This window comes from Zingiber officinale, chromosome 8B (assembly GCF_018446385.1).
Source record: "Zingiber officinale cultivar Zhangliang chromosome 8B, Zo_v1.1, whole genome shotgun sequence".
Lineage (NCBI taxonomy): Eukaryota > Viridiplantae > Streptophyta > Magnoliopsida > Zingiberales > Zingiberaceae > Zingiber > Zingiber officinale.
Window position 1 is genome coordinate 38,423,942 of NC_056001.1, and position 12,600 is coordinate 38,436,541.

Below are 12,600 nucleotides of genomic sequence, written 5' to 3' on the forward strand. Positions count from 1 at the left end.
ATCCTCTTGTCTTCTATACATTGGCACATAGAATTTGAAAAGTGAATTCCATGCCTCATAGGTATGAAACCTTTTTTGGATTCAGACATGCTAAACCATTTTAACACTCTGTCTATATATGTTGACTGTGAAAGATCAAACAACCTTTTCGATCTATCTCTATAGATTTTCATTCCAAGGATGTAAATTGCTTCTCCCATATCTTTCATGGAGAATATTTTGGATAACCAAATTTTAACTGACTATATAACTGGCACATTATTTTCTATGAGTAATATGTTATCAATATATAATCATACGACCACACTCCCACTAATCTTTTGATACACACAAGGATCATCTGGATTTTTTGAGAAATTAATTCTTTAATTGCCTCATCAAAATGGATATTTCAACTCCTGGATGCTTGCTTTAGTCCATAAATGGGTCGTTGAAGCTTGCATACTTTATTTTTGTCAACAGATGTGAAACTTTTAGATTGTATCATATACACGTCCTTGAGCAGATTTCCATTAAGGAAAGTTATTTTCACATCCATTTGTCATATCTCATAATCATGATGAGCTGATATGGATAGGAGTATCCGAATGGATTTATGTATGGCTAAAGGTAAGAAGGTTTCGTCATAGTCGATGCCTTGTCTTTGACGACAGCCTTTCACTACCAACCTTGCCTTGTAGGTAATTACATTACCATCCATGTCGGTTTTCTTCTTGAAAATCCACTTACATCCTATAGGCGTAATGCCTTCAGGTGGGTTCATCAAATTTCAAACTTGGTTTTCGTATATGGAATCCATTTCTGACTTCATGACTATAAGCCACTTGTCCTTTTTTGAACTATTCACAGTCTCTTCATAATCAGTAGGTTCTACATCTTCAATGAGTAACACATCATTCGATTATCTTACATGAGATCCATATCTCTCAGGAATATTGTGTGTCATACCTGATCTACGAGGAGGTTGTGTCATAATTGACTGTGGTTCTTGACTAGACATCTCGTTAGTGTTTATTGAAGTCTCTTGAACTTTATCGAGTTCAACCATACTCCCACTTGCTTCCTGTAAGAGAAATTCTTTCTCTAGGAAGGTAGCATGCCTTGAAACAAACTCCATTTGTTCCAAGGGGTGATAGAATTGGTAACCCTTAATTTCCTTAGGGTATCCAATAAATAAACACTTATCAGACTTAGTGTCCAACTTGTTTGATATAGTCCTCTTCACATGAGCAGGATATCCCCATATCTTTAAATAAGATATGAGGGGTTTCTTACTAGTCCATACCTCATATTGAGTAGTTGAGATTGCCTTGGTTAGGACTCTGTTTAGCAAGTAAGCAGCTGTCATGAGTGCATAACCCCAAAAGATTTTGGGAAGATTTGTATGATCCATCATTGACCTAACCATGTCCAACAAGGTTCGGTTACGTCTTTCCGATACACCTTTATGTTGTGGCGTATATAGCGGAGTTTATTGAGACAATATACCATTGTCCCTTAGATAATCTTGAAACTCTTGGCTTAAATATTCACCACCTTGATCAGATTAAAGTATCTTGATATTTTTTACCAAATTGTTTCTCTATTTCATTTCTGAATTCTCTAAACTTTTCAAAGACTTCAGACTTGTGTTTCATTAAATGCACATACTCATAACAAGAGTGATCATCAATGAAAGTAATGAAGTAGCTATAACCTCCTAGTGCATGAGTAGACATTGGTCCATATACATTGCTATATATGAGCCCAAGTAACTCATCAACTTGTTCACCCTTTTCAGAAAAAAGGTAACTTTGTCATCTTGCCTTTTAAACATGAATTGTATGTATCAAATGTATCTAATTCAAATGATTTGAGAACTGTAATCTTTTGCAATTCGGACATGCGTTTCTTGCTTATATGGCCAAGGTGACAATGCCACGAGTAAGAGCTTAATTGATTTTCTAATCGGGCGTGTTTATTACTTGTATCGATATTGAATGTGTCACTGATGTATCTAATGCGTAGATGTCATTGCATAAAGTTCCAGTGTCATAAAGAACATCATTCAACGTTATATAACAAAAATTGTTACTAAAAGTCAAATGGAAATTTTTTCTATTTAAACAATAAATAAAAATAATGTTCTTTATTAATGCGAAAATAAAATAATAATTATCTAGTTTTAAGACAAGTCCACTAGGAAGCTGTAACAAGTATGTTATGATAGCGACTGCAGCAACCTTTGCTCTATTCCTAACTCGTAGACTTGTTTCTCCCTTAACGAGTCTTCATTATTCCTTATCTCCTGTATGTCATTGTCTATATGTGAGCCACATCCAGTATCCAATATCCAAGTATATGAGAAAATAACATGATAATTAATAACAAAAGTACCTGAAAAGGATGGGGCATCAAATGTCTTATTCTTTTTCATAGATTCAAGATAGATCTTGTAGTTTCTTCAATAGTGTTCCATCTTGCCACAATGATGGCATGAGCCCTTTTGTGTCGGTTCTACTATTTTGACCTTTTTGCTCTTCCCTTAGCCTGATGTTTTGGTTTCCTCATAGAATATTTCTTGAAGGAGTCTACTAACATCATAGTTTTTTGTTCACCTTTAATAAAAAAAACTCTACAGTCTTGAGTATATTAATCATCTTGGGAATGGTCGATTCCAAATTGTTCATCTGATAGTTCATCACAAATTGTGAATAACTTTTTGATAAATTATGTAGAATTAAGTCAATACTTAACTCATGATCCATTGTAAAACTGAGTGATGCTAAATGCTCTATGTAATCATTCATCTTTAGTACATATTGTACTGCGGACGAACCCTTCTGCATCTTTGAGCAAAAGAGAAACTTAGAGACCTTGAACCTTTCGGATCCAGCTTGCTCATCAAATACCTTACGAAGATGATAAACAATATCATAAATATCCAAATGCTCATGTTGTTTCTGTAGTTCAGGAGTCATAGCAGCTAGCATGATACAACTTACAAGTACAGAGTCATCCTTATGTTTCTGAAGGGCCAACAATTGGTCCACAATTGTATCGACATCAAGACTTGTGAGAAGAGGCTGATTAAGGGCATAAGCTAGTTTCTCAGCTTTGAGAACAATTCTCAAATTTTGAAACCAATCCAAAAAGTTTGGCCCAGTCAGTTTATTCGAGTCTAAAATTGAACACAGATTAATAGAAGTCATAATTAAATGATTAACTTAGAAATACAAAAATGAGAATGTATAAGAGACATGATATTATTTATGTAAATAATTTACATAAAAACCCGCTTATTTATCAAATTCAAATACCCTTATTTTTGAATTCGGGAAATGGTAAGTTTTCTCCAAGTGGGTTAATATTCACTACAGATAAGAATAACTTTGACTTTGGCCAACAATGCATTTTTAGCTATAGTGGTAGGTAACAAGTTTACCAATTGCATATCACTTCTATCCAACTGTCACACTATGCTAGCAATTGATTGATCTTCGCATAAACATCGGGTTGTTAATACATTAATAAGTATACATCAAATGCATATCACCCAACTTCACCTCTAACTATATTAATCATGGCTTTGACACAACAAATCAACGCTTCAAGTTTAAAACCGACTCGTTAATCATGAGATTATATCTCTATGGTTTGAACATATTTAATTTCAAGTTTGAGCTTGACATATTTAATTTCTAAAATTACAAGCCCGATGGATTTTTAAAATTACAAGAAGTTTATATATACTCTCCATTGTTATTTTCAACTTCCCTAGTGGTAGACCAAAGGTTTTTAAAAAAAAACTATATCTCTCTTTTTTTTCTTGTTTTCTTTGTTTCTGTTAGGCCTGATATCTCCCTATATTAGGCCCACATTGGGTTTGTTATAAGGAGATATCAGGCCCAAGTTGGGTCTGATAGGGAGAGATATCAGACCCAACATGAGATTGATCTTTCATAACAGGCATGAAAAAAAAAATTAAGAAAAGGAAAAAAGTGAATTAATTTTTTTTTAAATCTCTAGAATACCACTAGGAAAGCTGAAAATAGTAATAGAGAGCATGTTTGGACTCCTTGCAATTTTAGAAATTTACAAGACCTTAAATAGTTGCAATCTTAAGTCTCTAAGTCGATCAGTGGATTTCGACCGAAACTCACTGATCGATCTAAAGACCTCTTATTACAATTATTTTAGATTTTATTGATTTCTAAAATGATAAGGAGCCCAAATATATTTTGCATTGTTGTTTTTGGTTTCACTGGTGGTGGTTTAGATGTTTTGAAAAAAAAAAATAATTTGAATTGAATAAAATTTAATAGATGAGAGAAAAAAAAAAAAAAAAGAGATCCGTGAGTGGAGAGTGAGGGAGAGAGAGATTGTACGGAGATATAATTGTAAGGAGAGGTAAAATAAAAATGTTAGATATATTAATATACCATTTGATAATTACTTAAGTATGATGACCTTTTGGTCAATCTGAATAATTAGGTACTCCGGGTAAATTGCCGAACTTAAAATCAAGGCGACGAATTTAGAATATTTGCATGGTCGCATGCAACACGCGGTTAAATTTGTCACTGTCTCAACCAAACTTTATACTCTTCCTTGAGCTTTCACTTGGTCCTCTTTAGGGAAAAAAAAAACATGAAGAAAAATAATGATAATTATTAGAGAATAATCTTTTCTTTAATCAAATATTTTTAAAACTTGAGAATAATTAAGATCGCTTTCAAAGTGTCACTGGATGGAATTATTATACGATTTGGGCCACGTCCTTGAGAAGAAAGCTTTTGGAGGGACTTTGTTTTCATGTTGATTGTTAATTTAATTTGATTGAGTGAGCTCGTGGAATAAGAAATAAAGTGGTTTAGCTTTTGGTCCATGATAGCAATGTTGTCTAGTGTTGACTTGAGAGATCGAGAGTAAAACGTTTAGTGGAAGATGAGTGTCATTTCGCATCATTAATCGTGTGGATGTAACCAAAAGAGAGATTTCTTTGGATGAGGGTTTAGATTTCTTCATTACTCATTAGAATTCTTACCGACATCTTGCTACATTTTTTTTTTTTATTTTAGGGTTGGGCAAGTTTGTTGTTGGAGTGGGCTTTGAATAACAATTAAGGCATATAAAGTAGGTTTCTATCAATTAATGTGATAAAAAAGTTCATCCATATTCTACTAAATTTATTGATTTAATTATAGCAAGTGTGTTTACTTTGGTAGAAAAATAATAACTAAAATACAAATGCACATATTTTTTAAAAATAATAAATCAATAGGTGCCTTTGCAAGTGTGATCTTTATTTAATTATGATAAATACATTTAAATGATTTCATTTGATGATGTATTTTTGTTTTGATAAAAAAAAATAATTAGAATGTTGATACTTTTATTTAGTTATACTAAATATTTTTGTTTGATTTTTTAATAAATTAATATTTATGCATTATAACTCTTCCCATAGCCATACACTAAGGATGCCTTAATGTATAGGTCTATAGGTCATATGAATGAATTTAATAAACAAATTAATTATGAAAACTAAATGTCAATTTCCATCAAGCCCATTGAAGCCCAAAATTAAGGCCTACATAGATCAAGCTCATCAAGTTGTTGTCATGACCCATTAGTTTTTTTTTTGTTATTTTTGTTAATCCAATATCCCAATTGATGTTATGGTCCATCAAGTTGATGCCATGGCTCATTAATTCGCCCAACAACTAACCTCCACATCTAAAATTCTATTGTAACGTCTGCTCTTGTCCCAATTGGATTTCGAATTATGGTATTATGTTAAGCCAACAAACGGCTTGCAGCGGACTTGTGATTCGTTCTTTTTTTTTGATAATTTTGATATGTTACTGTTTAATTAAGAAGCTAGACCTTTTAATAATTGATTTGATGAATTAAGTTATGTTAATATTTTTTTTTACACTAAAAATAATTTTATTTTTTTTATCTTTATTAAATCACATATGTATAACTTTTTAATTTATACTATCTACGTCACTTCTTTCAATTTTTATTGGTTCTTCATCGTCTTTCTCCCTCTCTAATTTTACTACATCTCTCTCTTTCTTATTCTTTTTGTATTACAACGTAATAATCCATCTATTTCAGCTCTTTTGTATATCAATACAGCCACATCAATTCATTTGTATCTCATCAATTATTTGAAAAAAATCATAATCATATTTATCCATCTTTATATTTCATTGATTATTTGGATGATATAAAATATTCTCACTGTAACTTGATGTATGATTAACAATCTAATTTTTAGGTTATTTTCCGATTAAATTTTTTATAGAATAAATCATATTTATTTAATTATTTGACAGTAAATATTTATTAATTTATATATATTCATATATTATATTACATACATAAAATATGTATGTGGGATGATTAGTCATAACGAAAGTTGAAGGAAAGGCTCACCGAATGATAAAATCCTTATCACATGACTTTGAGATCATGAACTTAAATGTTGAAAATAACTTCTTACAACATCGAACGTAAAATAACATGCAATAGATCTGATAATATTCAACCTGCTTCGAGGCCTTGCACTAACTAGAACTTTGTGCGTGTCCTGATTTGGATATCACAATAAAAGCTACATGAGCTTAGAAAATAATGAAATTTGGCAATCTTCAGTGATTTTTTTTATTTGGCCAATAAAAGAATCAGTTTTCATGAGGATCGAATATGATGTACCGCCGGAACATCTTATGACAGTCACTTATATTCTCAGTTTAATGCGTTGATTACCGTTGATTTAGTACCAACGGTAAGCTTAATTGGTACATTTTGACATTATCTACACCCGGCAGAATAGCAAATCATGTGCCAACGTATATAATTGCTCTTCTTCCTATCTAAAGCGAAACCCTAACCCTAATTTCTTCATAGGCGGCGTTGCCGGGAGCATCATCGGCTGCGAATATGCAGATATTCGTGAAGACCCTCACGGGAAAGACGATCACCCTCGAAGTGGAGTCGTCGGACACCATCGACAACGTCAAGGCAAAGATTCAGGACAAGGAAGGGATTCCGCCCGACCAGCAGCGCCTAATCTTCGCCGGGAAGCAGCTCGAGGACGGCCGCACTCTCGCCGACTACAACATTCAGAAGGAGTCCACTCTCCACCTCGTCCTCCGCCTCCGCGGCGGCGCTAAAAAGCGCAAGAAGAAGACCTACACGAAGCCCAAGAAGATTAAACACAAGAAGAAGAAGGTGAAGCTAGCCGTGCTTCAGTTCTACAAGGTCGACGACTCCACCGGCAAGGTCACCAGGCTGCGGAAGGAGTGCCCCAACGCTGAGTGCGGCGCCGGCACCTTCGTGGCCAACCATTTCGACCGCCATTACTGCGGCAAGTGTGGCCTCACCTACGTTTACCAGAAGGCGCAAGGTGAGTGAGAAAGTACCAATTCCACTAGATGACGAAAATTCCACCCCCAAAATCGATCTTTTACTTGTTTTTGGTCTCCATTTTACTCGATTTCTCTGTTAGAAAAATAATCTATACAACCTCATTTTGAGGCATCATTATCTTCTTTGTGAATCTAACGCTGGATGACTAAATGGATACTCTGCTTATAAAGTTCGCTCCTTTATCGTGCATCTGTTCATCACTGTTTGTTTGTTCCTGTTCTTGCGATTTTACTTGTTTCTGTTGACAAACGATCAAGACATCATTGTTTTCTTTCTGAATCTAATGTTGGATGATTAACTGGTTGCTTTGCATCTCAAAGATTGCTTCCTTTTGCTTGTGCAATTGGTCAATAATATTAGTTTGTTTGTTGATTTTTGGGCAATCCATTTGATGACTCAATGTTCTTCATGCAAAAGTTGATAGTTTTTTTGGATTTGAGTGTTATTTACTAACTTGTTGAGTTAATGCAAGGATGTGTTTCTGCTTATGCATTCAACCAATTTTGCACACTAGTTGCTTTATTAAGAGTTCTTCAATTTCCCTCAGTGATATACAATAATATAGAATAGATCGATCCTAAATATCGATTTCCCTTCCACAAAACACTAAGCTCAAACAAATATATTAGTAACCAATGCACTTCTGCGAATTGAAGTAACACCTGCAACAATATTGTCCGAAGTTTAGCCCCATATGGCTTACAAATCACAATTTAAACAAGGCAATGAAGTAAACTTGTAGAGCAAACTTATTCAAGTTTTGGGTTACGTTCTTCAAATATGATCTCCCGATCTAATGTTTGGAACTCGTGCGTGCGTCAAAAGTTAGGGCGTAGAGAGAACAAGAGGTAAAGGAAGGAGTTTACTGCGTTGTTTACTTGGGACAAAGGAAACAAAAATCATGGAAATATTTTTATCCTAGGTTTACTTTTTTGAAAAAAATGGTAGATTATATTCCTTTCTCTTATTTACTTCGAAAAAACATAAAGAATTCTTTTTGTTTATTTAATGGAATTTTTTTTGTTTATTTAATGGACGGATAAATTTAAAAAGAATCCTTTTTGTTTATTTAATAGGCAGATAAATTTATAAATCCATTGATGGATAATTTTTTTATCATCTTTGTTTCCGTCCAAATCGGGGAGAAAGCAATTCTCTCTCTTAACATGTGCAACTATTATGCAATATGTTGTCTAGCGCGACATCCTCTACCTATCCACCGGTGTCCTTGTGAGAGTTTATTTGTCATGTTCCATCGCTTGCCTTCTCCCTCCTTTCCTTCTGTTTGTCGTGCCTCTTTTGTTTATTGTGCAGCAAGAGTTAGCTTTAGCATCCTCTCTTGTTATAGTCTCTGTCTCATTTTCAGATCATCTGGGCTCACCGTCTCCCTTGCCTGGCCATCGGAGCCGACATCTGATGGGGAATCGGCCAGCTCACTTGCATTAGTGTGGGATGCAGGTTCGAGTGTCGTTTTCCTCTTTCTGTACTTAACCTAGCATACATTCCAAAGATGGAAAACCTAAATGTCTTATGATTTGGGCAACAAGAGAGCGGGTATACCTTTGGCTCATTATGGTTGGCAACTAGAAAAAAAACAACGAGATATGTTGTTGCTGTTGGAAATCTTGGAGGAGATGAAAGGAGTGATGGTTTACTGCTGTTGGCTGAGAGAACATGACAAACCAATGATGAAGCTGTGGAAACATTGAAAGACGAGGAAGGAGAGCCTTTCTCCTTTTTGCCAATGGCCTCAGTGTGCTTCGACGGGATCCAATGACTGCCCTGGCTAGCTTCGACAGTTGCTGTGCATGGTTGGAAAAGATAACAAAAATAGCAAGGTGCTGCTCTTGAGAAGGAGAAGGAGACGGCAAGCGACGGCTGGCAATTGTTGTTGCTGTTGTGAGTGTTAGATTATATAATTAATTAGAATTATTTGTTTATAGTCTTGAGGGTAATTTAGTCTTTTACCTTTTCAGTTAAGGTTTCTTTAGATTTTTTCTTTAGACTTTTTCTTGTAATTAACTATATAAGGCCTTGTACTCTTTATCTTTTGATTCATACATATAAAGATGACTACTCTTTTTCTTTGGCGTTAATTTCTACATGGTATCAGAGCCTTTATTTCTATCTTTTTGATAATTTGATTGAATCATTGTTAATTCGATCTACAATTTTCGCGGATCGTACAGTTTTGATTGGGTTCCTTTTGTTTTCGCAATACTTGGTTTTGTTTGGTGTTTTCGCAATACTCGTAGAGAAGAACAACGTCTTGTCCAGTTCTTGATGACTCTTCGCGATGACTTTGAAGGATTGCGTGGAACAATTTTACATCGTAGTCCTCTCCCTTCTGTTGATTCAGTAGTACATGAATTGCTAGCTGAGGAGATTCGCCTTAAGTCCCAGGTTGATAAGAAGAATATTGCGTCATCTACGCCATCAGTTTTTGCAACACCACAACGATCTATGCCACATAATCAAAGTAGGTCGACTTCGAAGGTTTCTATTGATGAGTGTGCCTATTGCAAAGAAAAAGGACATTGGAAGTCTCAATGTCCATTACTATTGAACAAAGGTAAACAACATCAGCAGCAAAGATCTCAGTCCCCACCATTGCAACATCAGAATGCTTCGTGGAAATCTAGTAATCAACCACAGTCTGGTAATGCAGTGGCTGCCCCTCTTTAGATCCGCATATGCTTGAGCAGTTTCAACAATTCCTTGCTTCACAGCCCTCTGCCATGTCTGCTTCTTCTAATATAGGTTTGTCATCCTCTAGTGCATCAGGTATATCTTCCTCTTTATGGATCTTAGATTCTGGAGCATCTCATCATATGTCACCTAACTTGTCATCTTTTATCTCCTTATCTTCTAATTCATCTGTATCAGTTATGACGGCTAATGGTACTCCGATGCCATTATTAGGTGTTGGTTCTGTTGTTACAACTTGCTTATCTCTTCCCGATGTCTATTTTATTCCTAGTCTTACACTTAATCTTGTTTCTGTTAGTCAATTGTCTGAGTCTGGATATTTAATCTCTTTTTCCTCATCCAATTGTTATGTGCAAGACCCGCAATCTCAGAAGGTGATTGGGATAGGCCGTAGGCAAGGGGGACTCTATGTTTTGGATAAGCTTCAAGTACCAGATGTTGCAGCTTCTAGTATCGATTTGTCATCTTTCCGATTGAGTCGTTCTTCTTCTGATTTTTATTTGTGGCATACTCGTCTAGGTCATGTTTCAGCCTCTCGTTTACAATTTTTAGCTTCATCTGGAGTATTAGGAACTTTAAAAAGTCATGATATTTCAGATTGTAGTGGTTGTAAACTAGCAAAATTTTCTGCACTACCTTTCAATAGAAGTCTATCTTTTTCTCCTAATCCTTTTGATCTTATTCATTCTGATGTATGGGGGCCTTCTCCTGTTACTACAAAAGGGGGATCTAGATATTATGTTTCTTTTATTGATGATTGCACTCGCTATACTTGAGTTTATCTTATGAAACACAGATCTGATTATCTTACCATCTTCAATAACTTTAAAGCTCTTGTCAAAACTCAAGATTCAGCAGTTATCAAGTGTTTTCGTTGTGATTTGGGAGGTGAATACACTTCCAATACTTTTTCTCACTTACTTGCACCAGAAGGTACTATACATCAAACATCATGTCGAGAAACACCTGAACAAAATGAGATTGCAGAGAGAAAACATAGACACCTTGTTGAGACAGCCCGTTCTTTCTTATTGTCTGCAGATGTTCCTAGTATTTTTTGGGGAGAAGCAGTTCTTACTGCTACTCATGTAATTAATAGGATTCCAACTTCTCATAATTCGGGTTTGTCTCCTTTTCAAAAATTGTATGGACATGCTCCTGATTATTCCTCTTTACGTGTTTTTGGTTGTACCTGTTTTGTTCTTCGACCACACATCGAGCGTGATAAATTGTCCTCTAAGTCTGCTTTATGTGTTTTCCTTGGTTATGGTGTTGGTCAAAAGGGATATCGTTGTTTTGATCCAGTCAGTAAAAAATTATATGTCTCTCGTCATGTTGTGTTTCTTGAGCATATTCCTTTCTTCTCTATACCTCTTCTATCACATGACATGACTCATGCAGATCTTGTTCACATTAATCCCTTCAGTACCGACACCGACGAAGCCTCCCCCACGGCTACTCTTCCACATGACAGCTTCAGTGAATCTGGTATTCTCGAGACACCAGCTCCACCTCCACCTCCACCTCCCCCTCCTGCGCCTGTTCCATCACCTCAAGAGATTGCGGACAATAATATTCGTCGGTCTACACGTCCTCATAAGTCTACTAGACTACCCGATTTTGCTTATTCTTGTTATTCCACTTCCTTTGCTTCTTTTGTTGCTTCTGTTCATCGTCTTTCTGAGCCTCTGTCCTATAGAGAAGCTGTTGGTAATCCTCTTTGGCAGAATGCTATGGATGAGGAATTAACTGCTCTGCATCATACTCATACTTGGGATTTGATACCTCTACCACCAGGAAAATGCGCTATTGGTTCTCGTTGGGTCTATAAGATCAAAACTAAATCTGATGGTTCTATCGAAAGGTACAAAGCTCGTCTTGTTGCTAAAGGTTACTCTCAGGAATATGTCATAGATTATGAGGAAACTTTTGCTCCTGTTGCTAAAATGACCACTGTTCGTATGTTGATTGCTGTTGCCTCTGCTCGTCAATGGAAAATATCTCAGATGGATTTCAAAAATGCTTTCTTGATTGGTGATCTTCAAGAAGAAGTGTATATGATGCCTCCTCTTGGAGTTTCTCACCGTTCTGGTGAAGTTTGCAGGCTTCGCAAAGCTCTCTATGGACTCAAACAGGCGCCACGTGCTTGGTTTGCGAAGTTCTCCATGGTGATTACCTCACTTGGCTTTCGTTCCAGTAATCATGATTCAGCTTTATTTGTCAAGAGTACGCGTACAGGTCGTATACTTTTGTCTTTATATGTGGATGACATGATTATTACCGGTGATGATTTTAATGGAATTGAGTCCTTGAAGTTTGAATTAGCACATTGTTTCGCTATGAAAGACTTGGGATCATTACGCTATTTTCTGGGGATCGAGATTGCCTCTTCACCTAAAGGCTATCTTTTGTCTCAGTCAAAGTACATAGCTGATCTATTTGAGCGTGCACATCTCACTGACAACAGGG

The 12,600-nt window shown here is 35.7% G+C and overlaps 1 protein-coding gene across 1 annotated transcript; it reads left to right on the forward strand.

Annotated features, from left to right (window-relative positions):
* Positions 1-6,902: 6,902 nt before the first annotated feature.
* Positions 6,903-9,348, forward strand: LOC122013366 (ubiquitin-40S ribosomal protein S27a-like). Its single transcript, XM_042569626.1, has 2 exons — positions 6,903-7,399; positions 8,789-9,348. The coding sequence occupies exons 1-2, from the start codon at positions 6,934-6,936 to the stop codon at positions 8,866-8,868; spliced, it is 546 nt and encodes a 181-aa protein (XP_042425560.1). The 5' UTR covers positions 6,903-6,933; the 3' UTR covers positions 8,869-9,348.
* The last annotated feature ends 3,252 nt before the right edge of the window (positions 9,349-12,600 follow it).